We start from the raw sequence: 18,398 nt of genomic DNA, 5'->3' as shown, positions 1-18,398 counted from the left end.
GATTTCCCCAATGAATATGCATTGAAAGCAGTGCATGCAAATAGATCTCATGCAGATTCATTGGGGAAATCCTGAAAACCCGACTGGATTCTGGCCCTCGAGGACCGACTTTGACACCTGTGCTTTAAATAGATAAACTCAGGCAGAACAAACCCTGAGCAAAGTATCAGATATTTTGTCTTATAGATTTTACTCCTTTATTGCTCACTTTAATTATACCTAACCCTTATAAAATGCACAACATTGGGCTCCTTATACGAAGCCGCATTAGCGGTTTAATGCACGTAATAGCGCGCGGCCGCGCTAGCCACTACCGCCTCCTCTTGAGCAGGCGGTAGTTTTTTGGCTAGCGCGGGGGTTAGTGCCTGATTAAAAGTCACGCGGCTCCGTAAAAGGAGCCCATTGTTTCCAAATTATTTTAGTGTTGATTGACTCTCCCCTGCTTTGTTAAAGTGGTCCCCCATTGATGGGAAGGGGTAAAACGCGGACCTCGCGGGTCTAAACCCCCATGTCCTTAACCGTGCCACTTGTCGTTAGTTTCTGGCTCTGACAGACCTAGGTGACAATTTAGCGCTGACGGATCCGTCTCAGCATAAGGAGGGAAAAGTATTAGGATCCGTCAGCGTTAAAATGTCACCGAGGTCTGTCAGAGCCAGAGAATAAAAGTGGCACAGCTACTTTGCTGGCAATAATTGAATGTTTATAGAGCCCGGACAGTTGGGCCGGGTCCCCGCCTCTGGTATCTTTTGCAGGAGAGATTTTCTGCAAAACTTCATTAAGGGGAATGGTTTTAGTCTCTGGCTCTGACAGACCTTGGTGACATTTTAGCGCTGACGGATCCTAATACTTTTCCCTCCCTTTGCTGAGACGGATCCATCAGAGCTAAATTGTCATTGAGGTCTGTCAGAGCCAGAAACTAACTACAAGCGACACGGACCTCAGAGTTTTAAGGACGTGCGGGTTTAGATCCGCAAGGTCCGTCAGGTCCGTGGGGTCTGCGTTTTACGGGAAGGGGTAAAACGCGGACTTGACTTACCTCGCGGTTCTAAATCCACACGTCCTTAAAAATCTGAGGTCCGTACCGCTTGTAGTTAGTCTCTGGCTCTGACAGACCTCAGTGACATTTTAGCACTGACGGATCCTAATACTTTTCCCTCCCTATGCTGAGATAGGCAGGGAAAAGTATTAGGATCCGTCAGCGCTACAATGTCATCGAGGTCTGTCAGAGCCGATTTACTGGGGCTGCAGGAAACCAGTTTAAAGGATTCGTTTTAGAGCCGCTCCAGCACTAGTCTCTGGCTCTGACAGACCTCGGTGACATTTTAGCGCTGACGGATCCTAATACTTTCCCCTCCCTATGCTGAGACGGATCCATCAGCGCTAAATTGTCACCGAGGTCTGTCAGAGCCAGAAACTAACTACAGGCGGCACAGACCTCAGATTTTTAAGGACGTGCGGGTTTAGATCCGCGAGGTCCGTCAGGTCCGCGTTTTACCCCTTCCCCCCATTGACCGATACTTAGAAAACGATCATCATATATGATTTCTGCATCAATATTGACCTGTTACGTTGCCATCTTCCTGAATGTCTCATGCGGATTGTTCCATCTTGTTTTATTACTATTTCTAAATTTCAATTAAAAAAAAAAAATTGAACTTAAAAAAAAAAAAGTTCAGAGATCTTAAAGGCTGAGTTACCCTCTCTACTCCTTAGGGCGGGGGTCGGCAACCCGCGGCTCCAGAGCCGCATGCGGCTCTTTTCCACCTTTGCCGCGGCTCCGGTAGTGTGTCACGCAGGCATGCAGCTTACAAGTCTGGTCGCGGCGGGAAATAGCCATGCTGAGCAGTGAGCTCAGCACGTACACAGATGAAAGCCTTGCTTGCTGATTGGTCCGGCGGCCCCGCCCCGCCGTGCCGCCGGACCAATCAGCAAGCAAGGCTTTCATCTGTGTACGTGCTGAGCTCACTGCTCAGCATGGCTATTTCCCCCCGCGACGCCGGACTTGTAAGCTGCATGCCTGCATCGCCAGAATTTAGGTAGGCTGTTTTCATCCCCGTGGGAGTCCCGTGGGCCAGGGGGAACAGGGAGACAGAAAGAAAAAGTTGGGGGAGAGAATGAGGTCTGGAGGAAGAAAGATTGGATGCACAGTCAGAAGAAGAAAGTGCAACCAGAGACTCATGAAATCACCAAACAGCAAAGGTAGGAAAAATGATTTTATTTTCAATTTAGTGATCCTGTATATAGCATTAAGATAAGAAACAATATATGCAGTGTTAGATTTGTTTTATAATGGTTTTGCGGCTCCAAGTTTTTTTTTTCTTTTCGAAAACGGGTCCAAGTGGCTCTTTATGTCTTAAAGGTTGCAGACCCCTGCCTTAGGGGAACAATGCAAGAAGTTTAGTGTCTTCTCTTGTGTCTCTTTTGCATTCCTGCATAATAATAGCAGAGCAAAGACGTCTTGATCCAACCCAATACAGAAACAGGTTGAGGCAGGTGTAGGGCTCATGTGACTTAACCCTCCAATGCCAGACCATCTCCCCCAGGGACCATAAGAGCTTAAGAGAGTTTGTCCAACTTCCCTCCCTACACAGGTGCAATTCCAGTTTGGAGGAACCTGCTGAGCAAGGTGGAGGTGGTTAGGGACGGTGAGTGTGAGGGGCAAGCTTTAACGATTATTTAGTGTTTATTTGACATGTAATGAATGAAACTTGCTGGTAAAGTGTGTGTGTGTGTGGGGGGGGGGGTGAAGTTGGTGTAAGGATTGAAAATTAAATTGCATGTTTATTAATGGGTTTATATCTGGGGAGGGCTGAGGCTCTTCAATTCAGAAGACTGCAGGGGAAATTCTACTTTATATGGGAAAGTTTCTTTTTCTGATTCTCGGCGTCTGGTCTATTTAAATGAGAAAGTTCAAAGAAGCAGGGGTGACAGCTCAAGCGCATTAGGGGGTGGGGGGGTTGGCGCATGCGTGGGCGTTGTAATTGACGTCCAGAGGAACAAATATATTTTCAGCTTGTGTTTTGTACTTGGGGGGGCAAATGAGGATAGGAAGGAAGATTTTAAAACTCTTATTTAGAAACGTCAGCACACGGGTGTTCCTCTGTCAAAATCCGAGTCGTATGGTACTGCATTGAAAATTTGCCCCAGGACTATAAACGCGCTTATTTCGTGCACTGTCATTATCAATATTCTGACACTGCCGAATTATGATTGGGGAGGCCACCGAGCTAAATTTTTACCCCATGGTATGCCTGTCTCTTTAGATCAGGAGTGTCCAATGTCGGTCCTCGAGGGCCGCAATCCAGTCGGGTTTTCAGGTTTTCCCCAATGAATCTGCATGAGATCTATGTGCATGCACTGTTTTCAATGCATATTCATTGGGGAAATCCTGAAAACCCGACTGGATTGCGGCCCTCGAGGACCGACATTGGACACCCCTGCTTTAGATTGACGGCTAAATTCTGATGCTAGTCTGCTCTTAAGGTGGTTAATGAATAGCCATTGTTGCTATATGTAAATGGCTGGGACGGCTTTGTGTTTTCTCCAGTATCTATCTATCCCTATCTCTTTATAGCTTTAAAGAAAGCGTTTGGCACGCTCGGTCTGCAGCAGACGTGATGAGTGTTTTGTTTTGTTTTTTTCAGCTGTTCTGTGGACTAATTGGCAAAGAGTTGGGGTGATTGAGTGAGCAACGTGAGCTTGATTAACAAAGTGAGGGTCCCTTTAAGTAATGCTAAACATGTGGATGTGAAAGTAGGAGGAAGTGCTCAAGGGAGTTCATATACTAATTCAGCCAGGGCTTAACTTCAGTGGGAGAAATCTGGAACCTAGAGCAACAGAGGTGCTCTGCTGCTGCCCCTCTATAGGCAGTCTGTAGGGGAAAGGAGGTGAGGCTGGTAAGAGCAATCTGCTCATGTTCCCTCCCCTGGCTCTACAGTTCCTCTTCAGTCTCCAAATTAAGAGCTGGTGCCAGTACAGTAGTAATCAGCCAGAGCAAAAACTTCAGGTTTGGGTGTCAAGTTGTCTCCTAACCTTATGAGACGGGTGTAATACAAGGTGTGGTATGCTGGTGGAGAACTTAATTAGTATGTGTGTTATGTCTGTAAATTTATCTGTAGCTGGAAGGCCAAAATTTCTTGGGGATTTAAAAATATTACTTAACTTTTTTAAATTCATGGTCTGTCTTATGGCTAGAAGAAGGTGATTCTGGGTTAAGCCAATATGGCTGATTTTACTTATGGTTTATCTTCACATAATAATAATAATCAATTTATATACTGCAGGGCTGTGAAGTTCTATGTGATTTACAAAATTAAAAGAAAAAATTAGATAACCAAATGATTAAAAATAATAGTATAGTAGTCTAAATGGTTCATTAGTCTTACAATATCCATGCAAGCTAATTACTTAGATATTTCAAGAACAAATATGTCTTTAGATGTCTCCTAAATTCCACATAGGAATTAGAAAGTATGATCTTTCCTCTTATTTAAATACACTTAAATCAAATGAGCAAAAAGTAATAATAGCTTTGGGAAAGTGGCTGCATATGTGTATGTTTTTGGTTGTTGTTTTTTTCACTGCTGCCTCAGCATCCTGAGGTTGTGTGATCGATACCAATGCTGCTCCTTGTGACCCTGGGCAAGTCACTTAGGCCTTCTTTTACTAAGCTGTGGTAGAGGGTTGTACAGCAGCCTGGGGCACTAAATGTGCCAATGCTTCTCAGAGTCTCATAGGAATTTTATGAGCGGCTGAGTATTTGGTGCTTCAGACTGCAGTAGAAACCCCTACTATGGCTTGGTGAAAAAAGGGAGGGGGGTTAATCCTCCATTACCTCTATGGCTAAAATGAACAGGTAAAGAAAGGTATCTTGCTTACTAGTGTTTGTTTCCTGTGCATATGCTTTGTATTTGCCACTAAAACTTATGTAGCACTACAACAGCACTAGGTATTCCCTACTCCAAAGAACTTGCCATCTGAGCAAGCAGAATGTGGTTTGTTTGGTTTTTTTGCCCAAGGTGACAGGACTATTGGTGAGAGAAGAGAGATTTTGAAATTAGGCTATCCTCTTCTCTGGGTAAATCAGTTCCTAGAACAGGAAAATATTCTTGAAAACTCAGTACATCAAGCCTCAATAGCACCTGGAAAGCTTGTAGGGCATTAAAGGAGGGGTGTAGGTTGTCTTAGAACAGAGCTGTTAATGTGGGTGAAACTGGAGTGTTAGATGGCCCAAACCCATTAAACTTTTTTTCATTTGATTGTTAATGGGTTTGCCTCACCCATCTCTTGGGCCAGCTGCTGTCTTTTAATAGGTATATCTGAGAAACTTGCAAGATGATCACTGTCATTACATAAAGTATCTCTGACATGAGGTCCTAATTTTGTGGATTGTGGTGTTCCCTCCCTCCTCCCTTCTCTCCCCCACCCCTCCCCGAGTTTCCTTTTCAAAGAAACTGTTCCCTTTTTTTTTTTTTTTTTTGTTATGGTCGGGTATCTGATCATGCAATGATGTATTTCTCTTCAGCTTCCACCTAGGCAATGAGGCCACTGGTTGCTACCCTCCAGCCAAAGATGGGTTCCTCTTTGAAAATACTTGATGCAGCAGAGGTGGGATTGTGATCTCTAGGGCAGAATTAACCCTTAGGCAAACTAGACAGTTACCTAGGGTGGCACTTTCTTACTGCGGGAGTATTAGTCAAATAGAAAGTGTATATTTCTCCTTTTCATTACTGAAGTCTCTGTACCCATAGAAGTCCAACCTATAGGACAGTATCCAAATTCAGTGGACCACATGATCAGAAATCTGTATGTGTGCAGGCTGTGCGAGTTATTAGAGGCTGTCGTAGCATGGTTTATGCTCATAAATATATGCAAATCTTCTGAAATTGACTTCATATTCAACCAATAGTTCTCTAAGTCTTCAAATTTATGTAATAGCTAATTCCAAGTATTTTTGTTAGACATCTTGAGTGGGCCACAGATTGGATGCCTCCTCTATAAGATATTTGGAGGGGGTATTGTGCGTTTTGAGCATATTCAAGATTGTCAGTGCTACTGATGGCCTTGTACACTCGTGCTCTGAACCTATCATCTTTGAATTTCCATGGCTACTATCCTGATTTGTGACCCTTTTGACTTTTGTGATGAAGATGTGATATCTGGGCTTCCCAAAACCTTTTGTAACTCTAGGCTTTTGTGGGCCATGTAGAATAGACCCTGACCATTTTGTTAGGGTTTGTGTTTTTTTTTTGTGTTTTTTTTTTTGGTGGGGGGTAGGAATGCTTCTAGAGCACATCACCTTGCAAGGTCCATCCTGGCTTTAGCCTTAGCACATATCCAGGCTGGAAAGTGGTCTTTGTTCTCAAAGTATCAACTGGCGTATTGGCTCTATACTATTTAAGGTCCTAAATTTATATGCAGCATTTTTTTATTTTAAAGAAACCCATCAATAAGCTATGTATTCTTACTTTATGATCACATTTCTGATCAAACAGCAATGTATTTAACCCTTAAGATTTCTCTCTAGGCATTGAGGCTACTGGTTGCCACCCTCCAGTCAGATGAGGGTTCATCTCCAAAACTCCACAATGCAATATTGTTGGTGTCATGCCCTCCCCAGGGCTGGCTGGCTTACCCCTTAGGCAAACTAGACAGTTACTTAGGTAGGGTGATGCTTTATTGGGGAGGGGGCATTGTCAGCTGAGGACAAAGTGAAATAGATCCTAACAACTCCAGAATCATCAACCTGTGCTCTTTAACTCGGTTATTAGAAAGTATGATGTTGAGTGTTTGTGTTTTTTTTTTTTACAAGCTCATTCTGGGAGGGATTATACTGGGTAATCCATGAATGAGTTTTGTTTAAAAACACGTTTTGGGGGGACCTAAGAGCCTAAAACATAATGGAGGAGGAGGGAGGAGTATATCTGAAAGTTCACCTAGCCTGTCTAATGGCCTGGCCTAGCTTTTCACTCCTGTCATTTTGGGACAGTTGGCCAGTGGTGGTGGTTTGTTGAATTGGCATTTGATTTGTAGGTAAAGGGTTATGGTTTTGATATACAGTCTGTTCTTGTTCCCCATGTGTGACTTTGCATATTCAAGGTTGCATCCATTGTGACTTGATATTCCCCATTCGTGCCACTGTTTCCATATTCATAGACAAGCTCTTAAAGTTTTCTCTTTTCTTTTTATTTGCTTTCACTTCATGTTTTGACATTTGCTCCAGATATACTCCCCAAGCATCTACAGCAAGGTCTCTCAAACTGTGTGCTACAAGTTTACTTTATTTTTAAAAATTCCCTCCATAAGCATACACTAGAATAGATGACATGTATGTCACATACGCAAGAGTGTGTCAATGTTATGAGAATCTGTGTGCATAAGGATCAAGCATCATTCTTTGACGTGATTGGTCCTTGAAAACTAACAGCAAGTAATTTATTTTTTTATGCAGTAGTTATCCTAACTTGAGCACTGCACCATAAAAACTTGGATTTGGGAATTTATTCACTGCATCTTCCCTCTCCTCTCCTAATCGAACACATATCCAGATATAAAGATATGGCATGTGTTCGAGTGTTGCAAATACATTCCTTGATGAAAGTGACTCTTCATCACATAATTTTTTTTCTGACAACCTGTCATGTGCTCTTGGTAACATTTGTGCCTGCTTGATGCTCTCGATGCGTGAAAACTGTGCACTTAACCCCTTTTACCATACCTAGAAAACTTGTGCTCTGTCCTACATAAATATTGCCATATTACAAGTAGGACAGACCGAAGGTCCATCAAGCTCGGTATCCTATTTCCAACAGTGGCCAACCCAGGTCACAAGTATCTGGCAAGATCCCAAAGAGAGAGAGGTTTTATGCTGCTTATCCTAATATTAAGCAATAGATTTCCCTAAGTCATCTCAATAATAGCTTATGGACTTTTAGGAAATTATCCGTCCTTTTGTAAACCCTGCTAAGGTAAATGCTCTTGCCACATTCTCTGGCAACAAATTTGAGTTTAATTACACAGAGTGAAGAGAGAGGTCTGATTTTCTTATTAAATTTATTACTAAGCTAATTGCATGCCCCCTGGTCCTTGTAGTTTTGTAAAGATTAACCACATGATTCAGATTTACTAGTTCACTCCACTCATCACCATCATTTTTTTTAATCTCATGCCACATCTTATCAGGACAACATGGAAAGTGTGAGGATTAGAAATACCATCCATAATGCCGTCTGCTACTGTATCACAAAATGCACGTGGCTCACAAATGCCTATAATGCAAGGGCTTTTGAATTCTGCACCACGTCGCAAATCCCGGCATGCTTTGCAGGGTTTTCCCAGATGTAAAGCGACAATGGTGCCATATAACTGCACCCATGGATGGCATTGGTGGATATGAGGGGCAGTGTATCGATCATAGACGTACCGGTGCTATTGGAAGGGAAGAGATGCAAGTGTCGGCTTTCAACAAGATGACTCGCCTTTAATAACCGTACTCAAGAAGCATGCTTTTTTTCCCCTACCCCCCCCCCAAAAAAAAAAGAATCCTACTATAATTCATGTGAATCTTGTAGTAATTTTTGTTTTACATATTATGAGCCATAGCTAGAAACATGCCAGAGATGCAGTTTTTCATAGTTTAGCACCTCCAGAGCAGTTGATGATTTTTGGGCACAGAAAGCCAGCACCACGCTTAGGGAATCAAACGGAGTGCTCCTTTGAATATTGATAGCCCATTTTACTACCATTTTAATATTAATGACCTCGTATCGCATTTGCATGTCGGTCAGCGACCGCTAGCATGGAAGACCGCAATGAACTGTTTTGATAATTGGCAATACATGCATGCTAAACTGGCTGTAACAGGTTTAGCGGCTATCATTAAGGGCACAATAACTTTTTGAGAATTTTCCTTTCAGTATTTTATAAACTTAAAAATCTCATGTATCCTACACAACATATTGAATGGAAACTCGGCTGCTCCCCTTATATAGATATTCTAAGCGACCTGGTCCACATCCAGGAGAATCCTTAACAGAATTCAACTGAACCTACTGCCCATAGGGAAACTTCAATACAAGCAGATTTCAACTCCATGCTAACCTATCTGGGAATAAAAACCTGGAACGATCTCCCCAGAAACTATCGGAAAGGAGGCAAACTATTCCTTCTTCCGAATAAAAACTGAAAACTTACTCTTTGACAATTAATATCTGCTTTTTTTCTCCTTTCCTCCTATATGTCCCCTTCACCCTTCTTCTCCCCCTTCCTTCCCTGTTTACTCTTCATTCGCCTAGAGCTTGCATAGGTTTGTGCGACTCACAAATAGAAGATTATAGACCTCTATCATATCTCCCCTAAGCCATCTCTTCCCCAAGATAGGAGAGAGTGCCATGTGCTAGCTCTCTCCCTTATCAAGTTCTGTAAACTGAGCTGTTAATTGTATGCGTCTTTCAAGTCCTGTTCTGCAACACCAGAGCTGGATTTTAGGCCACCTCTGGCAATGATTTTTGATAGGCACTGAAACTGTTTAGCAGCTAATTTGCCAAACATCAATAAATTAACTTGCAAAATTCAAGGTGGTCCTATAAAGCTTATAGTGCCCCACTCTCTTCCTCCCATGTGGGAGAGGGACACAGGGCTTGTTGGAGCATGAGGGCTCAAAGGCCTTGCTGGGTTTTAACATGAAGACTTACTACTTCAGAACCAGGCTACTGAAGAGGATTTGGAGGACAGAGCACCTTTTTTTATTTTTCTCCTCTCCTCTTCTCTCCTCCCCCCCAAAAAAAAAAAACGCCCCAAAACAATTGACCCTCATTTTACCTGAGGAGCAGAGTACTAGCCTAGGACTCAAAACCAGGTCCTCAATATGGCAGTATTCCCACTCCTCTAAGGTCTCGCAGTGAGAATGAGAATCTCTCTGTTAACCACAATATACGCGGCTAATAATGGAAAGTTCTTCCAAACGGGTTCTTCATCCTGTGATTGAACAAGATGGCATATCTTTGTTTCCTTAGAAAAGGAGATAAATGTGAAATCTGTACTTTATAATTGGATATAAAATTTTCAAATGTATGTTTTTTGATGTTACCTGAAACATATTTTGTCTGTCTTCAGCTTAAAGGGGGTGAGGGTTGTCCCCAAGGGGTACATTTAAACTTCTTGAAAAGGAAGAGTTAAGGGTTCTGGTAGATGGGGAAATTACCTCAAAACCTTAATTGGAATGACACCTAGGAAAGAGACTCCTTTTGAATCTTATTATGGGGCCTTGATAGGAGGCTCTTACTGCAGGGTACCCAAATTCTCCTAATTCAGCCCCACAAAATTATTACAGGAACAGTTCTCATGAACGCAGCTCATCAGCATTTTAGGTAAGTACTGGAAGTGTTCAAGCCTTCAACTATTAATAGAAAAATCTAAAATTACATTGAAAGTATTTCCTGTGTAACAATGTAAAATTGGAGAAATTGCTTCAGAAAGTACAAAACTAGGAATTTTTGAAGCAGCTTTTTTAAAATACTCCTTATGTATGTGATTAGTTTGCACTGAAGAAAGCATCCCTCACATAGCAGAGTGGGATGCCTGGCAAGTAAAACTAGGAAACACCTCTTTGGCCCACTGGTAGAAAGGGGGAACACATGTGGTGGCTGATTTTTGCAGGACCTGCCTTGAACAAACTCTGGTGCTGCTTCTAGAAAACACTTATAGTTAAAAGGTGGATTTGGAGCAGGCAGTTTAGCCATTTTCTTTACCTTGGGATTAGACAACTCAACCTGCTGTCTGAGGCCCTTCTGTTTCAAGCTGCTGAGCCTCTGGAGTTCTGTAATATGTCTTGCTAACCTGGAGGTCTTCTCTCTGGAACTTCTCAGACTCCATCTAAGCAGAGGCTTGCACAGTTCCAACCAAAATAAGTCGTCCACTGGCCAGTGATAAACAGTGAGGCCTACCATCCATTACCTTGCAATATATAGGGTCGGTTTTTTTGGAGCAAGGACTCTGGAATCTTAGCATATGGCAAGCAAGACTGGGGTCCTACTACATTCTTCTAAGTCATTTTTATTCTGTTAAAAAAAGTCCTTGTGCCAGCATGTCGCCTGGAGGCTTTGGCTTATGACCAGTCATTTTCCTGGTCAACCTTAAATGTGTGTGGTATTAAATTGTTCTTGTTTTTATTTTTCCCAAGAATTGGAAGACATCTCATTACTTTGAGCCAACCTCCCCCTCATGCCGCCCCATCTGGCCACTAATTAACATGGAAAATAGCATTTGCTTCCCTGCACATAATAAGTTTGGCCTTTCCTAAGTAGTAGGAGGTACTGTGACATTAAAGCAGTCAGGCTGCTTTTACTATACAAACTGTCCTCGTTCTAGCTTCTATGCATCTTTCTGTCCTTAAATTTTTTGCCAGATTCGAAACAGGTTTTGATTGTGGATGCTTTGAACTCATGAATGTAAACTCTGCCAGTAAAAATCACATTTTTGTGTCATGGATGTAGAGGAAAATTCAATTTCCATTTAACTCAAAGTTTAATGAAATAATATACTGATAAATCCCTACCTCTTTTACCACCTAGAAATCCATGTAAAAAAATGAATTGGATCGCATGTTCTGCACAGCAGAAGTACAACATTGGCTACCTTGCTAGTAAGACTAGATGGACCATGTTGGTCTTTATATATACCTTCTGTTACTTTTTTTTTTTTTTTTACTTATTCAAATAATGCCCTGTCTTTGAGTAGTAGATAATTTTTAATAATGCAAAATGCATTACTGCACAGTTGCATGTTTTATGCCTCAGTTAACCTTCCCTTACATCTGCTTTTCTATTAACCCTACTTTAATTGCTCTCTTCTTTATTGTGAATGCTGGTTAACACATATTCAGAATCTGAGCCTGTTGGGCTATAGCTTTTAAACTGGCTATGTGGACCATTTGCAGACCCGTAAAAGGATTAGCGTCTAGAACACTTCAGAGCCCTGATGAAATGAGTTTCTCAAGAAAGGCTGGCCAATGTCGGCAGACCTACATTTGGGAGGTTTTCCCGCTGGCATTTTGACCTGCACTAAGATGGTATGAAGGAAATGAAGAGACTTGAGCAAGCAGCACACGATCAAAAGATAAGATAAGCAATTATCAGCTTGCTTTTGTATATTTGTTATGGAATGTGCCAGTGGGTGAAGATTTAAAAGAAAAAGATATTTAAGAGTAAATCCCTTAAAAGAAAATATTTAAAAATATAAAGAAAAAAAAGTATAAGGGAGGGGTATTGTGGCCAATGATAGAAGTTTGGAGGGGGGCTGCTGAGGTTCCTAAGCTCCCACCCATAGTTCCGGTGCAACGTTTGGCCTGTGGCTTCTGAGGTCTCACCGACCCTTTGGAATAGCCTGGCATAAGAGGATAGAAATGTAAATGCAGTTATACCGGAAATATAAGTTTACTGGAGTGTTCAATATTTTGAGCGTGCCAATTCTTGTGTCCATAGACTATGGTCCTTCCCCTGCCCATGTGAGCCAAGACCATTTGCAGCTTCAGCTTGTATCCCAGTCCCCCCTTAAAGTAGCTTCTGATAGTATAGCCAACTATCGCCAACAATTGTGCTGCCTTCATCTTGTGACAGTGAGCTGGTACTCAGCTGTGGGCTTCCTCCCCAGACAGCTGTTGTTTCTTGTTCTCTGTGCAAAATTCAGCAACAAATATAAGTTTCTGGGCTATCCAATTATACATTCCCCCCCCCTCCACCCCGAATATGCCTTAGAATTTGTACTTCAATGTTGCTTGGTGTGCTAAAATTTCTTTCTTTTTATCACCTGGTAAATTCCAGGCTCTCTATTGGTGACTTTTTCATTTTTTAGTGGCAAACAGGTTTTTCATCTAAAGTAAACCAGTTAGTCTTGCCTGACTCCATCCCTCCCCTTCTTTCAAAAATGTTGAAAAGCTTCTGTTTTTCCAGTCAGTTATTCATCTGAGATTCTATCAATGTTGCAGGAAACTTCTAGACAATGTGTCCTGGTCTGCAAACTGTCATACAACAATCAAGACAAGTCTCAAAACTTGTTTTCTATCTAGAAAATTCCATTTATGAAGTAACAATTATCAGAACACATGTTGGTATTGCTACATGGCATTTGGAAACTTTACATTTTTAAGTTTCAACTTTAGGTTGTATAGCAAGGAAATCCCCCCCCCCTACTGTGATCAGCTGAGCGGCTGCGGCAGAGGACCCCCCACAAGTTCCACTGCAATCCACCCCTAGATCTATCCTAACATCCCCACCATGTACCTCTTAGGAGAAAGTCCAGCCAGATGGATGTTTACACCCTTTGACCAGCAGGCCTGCCACTCCAAAATGGCAGGCCTTCTTCCTTCCTGGTGCATTCTGGGATGCACCAGGGAGGGGCCTTAAGCATTTGGGCCAATCAGAGTCTCGGAACTCCTTCATAGTGCATCCTATGGCAGGAGCCTTAGGCATCTGAGCCCTTAGTTCCCTCACCGGTACATCCCAGAATGCAGCAGGAAGGGGAAGGCCCACCTCTTTGGAGTGGCAGGCCTATCGGCCAGAAGGTGTAATCATCTCCCGGCCAGACTTTTTCCAATGAGTTACAGGGTGTGGAAATGTAGCCTTAGGGGAGCTGTTTAAAGTTTGCATTGTATTGGGGGGGGGGGGGGGGGGGGGTGGTAAGGAAGTGGGCATCCCTCCTGCCCAGCTGCTATGGAGATTTGGCAACAGGAGGGAGTGAGCATCCCTCCTGCTGATTTTGGCGGGACTTTGGGGGTGGGGGGTGAAGTGGGGTCCCCTGCTATAACCACTCAGCTGATCGCAGCAGGGGGATTCCCTTGCCGCAATCAGCTCAGCAGCCGCATCTATTTGAAGTGTAGGTCAGCATTTTGCTAGCCTACATTTCAGGTGTTGCAGCCCTAGGAAGAATCCTATGGCTGCTTAAGCTTGCCCAAGGCCACTTTGGGCAAAACCATACCCAGCCTTGGACGAGCTTAAGTGTCCTAACGTATCTCCTTCAACCGTGGCAAATTCCTACCATATAGGCGACCTGTCTGGTTGGGGGGAGGGTTGATTTTTGGTTTGTGTGTGTTTTTTTTTAAATGTGAGTCCTGATTGGCTTCTACAGTGGTAGGACACCTACTACTGCTTATAGGGACGCCTGTTTATAGAGTCAGCTCCTTAGGGCACAGTTTTTACAAAGCCTTGGTAGCAGGTCCTAGCATTCAAATGCAATATACAGCCCAGAGAAATTCAATGGGCTGTGTTGCATTTGACATGTAGGAATCACTGATGCAGCTTTGTAAAAGGAGCCCTTAGACCTCTTTAGTCAATTGATTCCTGAATGACTTGTAAGGATGATATTTGTGAATCATTTCCTTTTGGAAGCAATTTGGCTCTCCTTTCATAGGATTTAATGTCGAGGAAACTTTGAGATTTGCAGAAGGAAACTGATGTGGTGATAACTGATGTAGTTTTTAGGTGGGAGGGTGTGTGGGGTTTTTTTTTGTGTGTGGTTTTTTTTTTTTTTCTTTGTGCGTTTTTGAGTGAGGTTTTCACTTTAAACAACTTTTCAAAGGTAAAACTTCAGTTTGAGGCAAAGATGAGTCTCCATTATTTTGGACCAACACGGTGGCAGTTTCCCAAATCTTCACCTCCACTATCGCCACTGGAGGGTCTATTTTTCAAAGCTAACAATCGAAAGTCCTTATCAAGCTCAAGATGACAAAAATAGTAAGTTGTGCTTCTTGCAACTCTTAATATAATATTTGGTAATTTTAGAATTAATTTTTTTAGGAGAAGCAGCATAAGCAAATTTAGTCGTGTTTTTTTGTGGGGAGGGGTTTAATACCAGATCAGGACCAAAGGTGACCTCCATCTTCACTTTCCAGCTCAGCAGCAGTGGGGAAACTAGTTCAAAAGGTTTCATTTCCATCACCTGACAGAAATTAGCATCATCCTCAGTTATACTTTCATCTTAGGTATGTATGTTATGTGGTGGTCTAGCAGGAGAAGTCCAAATCTTTCCATTTTATTTAGAGTATCTTGAGGCCAGCCCAAAAAGCTTCTGGGACTCGCTGATGCTGAAAAGGATGTGGGCAGGTATAATTGTCAGGGTAGCAAAATACCTCATGGATAAATATGCGATTCCCCCTCCTCCCCTTATAGTATTGATCCTGAGCTAATTTTAGGCCCTCATGAGAGCACCTCTCCTCCTCAGCAGACCTCCAAGTTCAGTCCCATTTGTGGCCTGAATACTTTTCCAAGCCATTCTTGATGTGATTATCCACAAGTTTCTGAATATTTGTCCAAATGAAGAGTGTAAAATTGAATTAAACCAGACACACTACAAGTCATTTTGTGACAGAGGTTAGTTATTTAATGATGTAGTACTTTTTTTTTTTTTTTTTTTAATGATCTTGAACATTCAGCTCCATGCTAAACTTAATGATTTGGCTACAGTTGTAAAATAGCAATTAACAGCTGCTAGCTGTTGTTTTCTGACAATTTTTGTGGCTTAAAAAAATAAATAAAACTTGGTTTTATGAGAATTTATATTAGAATCTAACCTCCATCTTCCAAGAATTTTCCTTTCAAAACTGTTTATACATGAGTCACAAGTACCTGGCAAGATTCCAAGGAGAAAAACATTTTATGCTGCTTATCCTTAACTACAGGGACAAAGTTTTCCCCATCTCCACAAGTTCTTTTCCTGTCCCTGCCCCATTCTTGCAAGCTCCATCATTTGCACAAGCTTCCAAGCACTTTAAAATCATAAGTGTTCGAGGCTCGTGCAGTAAGGCAGAGCTTACAGGAATTTGTCCCCCCATGTCATTCTCTATTAATAATGGCTTATAATAATAATAACTTTATTCTTCTATACCGCCATAATCAGATGACTTCTAGGCGGTTCACACCGAAGAAAGCTGGACAATTGGCGAATTACTATATGCAAAATATTAAAATACAACTTTTTACATGAGAGTGGACATAATAGCAGTATTAGATTTAGTGAAACTTCTGTTTAGGAGATAAATCTATTAAACAATGCAGTTTTTATTTATTTTCTAAAGGTGCCGTAGGTCAGTCTAGCTCTATTAATGTAGTTGCCTAACCAAAATTGCTATTTGCTTGCTTGGTACACAAGAGTCCTGTCCAAAAAGAATTTGCTTGGGTATGCAAATGGATTACAGTTTCTGGTTATCTTTGTAAGACTATATAACATGAAATGAGATTGAAGGTAGGTGGGAGCTAGTCCCCAAACCAACTTGAAACAAACGCAAGAAAACTTAAACATTATTCATGCCTTCTTTGGTAACCAGTGGACTTTTAGGAAATTATCCATGTAGGTTCAACCTCAAAATGCAAGTTGCACAATTAAAAATGATTTCGTGGGGGGATGGAGGGGGGGAGAAAAATTCTATTTTGTCTTAAAACTTCCTAGTTGAGGAATAAACATCTCTGTGTACACATTTGCAGTGGCGTTTGGGAGAGGAAAGTATGACTTTATGCAATGTACAGTACCCTTGTGCCTGATTAAGGGATTCATATCTAATCTGGCATCTGTCCTCATTTTAGCTCCAGGTTGAATAAAGTGCTAACACAATGGCAAAGGAGGACCAGGGTGTTCGTATTTTCCAAGGCATCCTCATCTTTGGCAATGTGGTTATTGCGGTAAGTGATCTTGCCTACAGTAGGATGAGAGAGCAATTATCACCATGCATGCTTTCTGCTTTGAAGTTGAACAAGTATGGCATGCGTAATGGGCCTTAAAGGAGGGTAAATCCAGTTGACTGTAAGACGCTCACATTTTGCAACAATCTCCTTTTTCTGGCATGAGAAAATCTTTTTGTCGCTTTCATATTCTGTTGCAATTCACATTCCAGGCCATTAACATTTTTTGGTAACTCAAAAGCAAGTTATAATGGTTGAATTTATTTTTATAACTGTAGGTGGGTGGAGGAGTACGGTGTGGTCCAACCCTAATTTAACCTTTCACACAAAGAGATTGGCATGGAACGGCATTTAAGAAAGGACATCCAACTTGGAATATAGACATCCATTTCTCCTATATTTAGAACAGGATCTGCTGACATGGTCCGTTCTTAAATATAGGAGAAACGGCTTTCATGTGCAGGCTACACCCGGCATGATTAGCCATTTACAAACAAATGGCTAAACCTACAAACGGAGCAGAACAAGGGACATGAATATCTTTGTGGCAGTAGAGGAACATTTTTTTTATTTATTTATTTTTATTTATTTTATTTTAAAATTTATAACCCGCATTGGCTAAAATTCTAAGCAGAGTACAGAGAAAACCAATAAAATCAAACGCAGTTAAAACCATGAATATCTGTATCTGTTGTCAGTCATGTGGAGGAGTAGCCTGATGGTTATAGCGACCAGTTAAGAACCATAGCAGATAACTAGAGGTTGCTGGTTTCAAGTCCCACAGCAGCAATTTAATATTTTTGTTTTGGGACAGGTGAATTACCTATTGTGACTTTCCTAACTTCATCCAGTAAGGAGTCCTGCTCCATCGGATCACTGTTATGTAAGCTAGACATTCCAAATATCAGATCTAAATATAGGTGGCCCTTCCCTGCTGCAACTGAAGTTGAATGTCCCTTTCTAGTCCTACCAAAAAGATGCCCAAACTATGCCCTTTCCATATGGACATGCATACATACAGCAGTTTTAGATATCCTGGCTTTATAAAAATTGGTATTTGTTTTCAGACATCCAAAACACATGGAGCTTGTTGTGGGTTTAAAAAAAATAAATAAATTTAAAGCACAATAGTGATGTCTATGGCCTCTTAGTTCTGCCCTGTTATCGAATCCATGCTATCAAAGGAAGCTTAATAGCTAACTAAAATCCCTGAGAGCTGCAAAAATATTTTTTTTTGTTTTGTTTTATTTTAATGGTCTCTGCTGTTGTTCATGTGTTGTATGTTCACACAATACGTGCCAGAAAATTTCAGCCCAATTATTTGGTAATGGAGGAGGCATTCCCGTTCATGCATCACAAGGAAGGCTCATTAGATTACTAATGAGCTCCTTTTATTAATGGAAAAAAGTACAAATGAAATAAATACTTCAAAACGTATATACAATCAAACCATTTTGTTCAAAAATTTATATCAAGCTGCATTACAAATTAGGGGCAGGTTTGTTTGTTTTGTTTTTTTTTTTGTCTTCACCAAGTTCTAAAATATACAGTTGTAAGAGCAGAGACCTCACAAAGATACAACATCTCACTGTACCCAGATCTCTTACCTTCCTTGTACACCTATAGGTGATCAGTTGACCAAGCAATGGGCCTAAAGGTTGAGTTCATTAAGAATCCTACTTCTTTTGAAGGGTAGAGATTAGATACGAGTGCCTCTTCCATATAGAAAAT

General features: G+C 41.6%; 1 protein-coding gene across 3 annotated transcripts in view; it reads left to right on the top strand.

The window, feature by feature from the left end:
* Positions 1–2,490: 2,490 nt before the first annotated feature.
* Positions 2,491–18,398, top strand: part of UPK1B (uroplakin 1B) — a 37,847-nt gene continuing 21,939 nt past the window's right edge. The window contains exons 1-3 of one of the 3 annotated variants that reach the window (XM_033940287.1): positions 2,562–2,645; positions 14,572–14,726; positions 16,572–16,667. In XM_033940287.1, coding sequence (XP_033796178.1) covers positions 16,599–16,667 — 69 coding nt within the window. In that variant the 5' untranslated portion in view covers positions 2,562–2,645; positions 14,572–14,726; positions 16,572–16,598. Of the gene's footprint in view, positions 2,646–3,747; positions 3,888–14,571; positions 14,727–16,571; positions 16,668–18,398 lie in introns of those variants that run through there. The other 2 variants (XM_033940285.1, XM_033940286.1) reach the window with 2 other exon arrangements.

Source organism: Geotrypetes seraphini, chromosome 4 (assembly GCF_902459505.1).
Source record: "Geotrypetes seraphini chromosome 4, aGeoSer1.1, whole genome shotgun sequence".
In the NCBI taxonomy this organism is placed as follows: Eukaryota; Metazoa; Chordata; class Amphibia; order Gymnophiona; family Dermophiidae; genus Geotrypetes; species Geotrypetes seraphini.
This window is presented reverse-complemented; position numbering and strand designations above follow the sequence as displayed.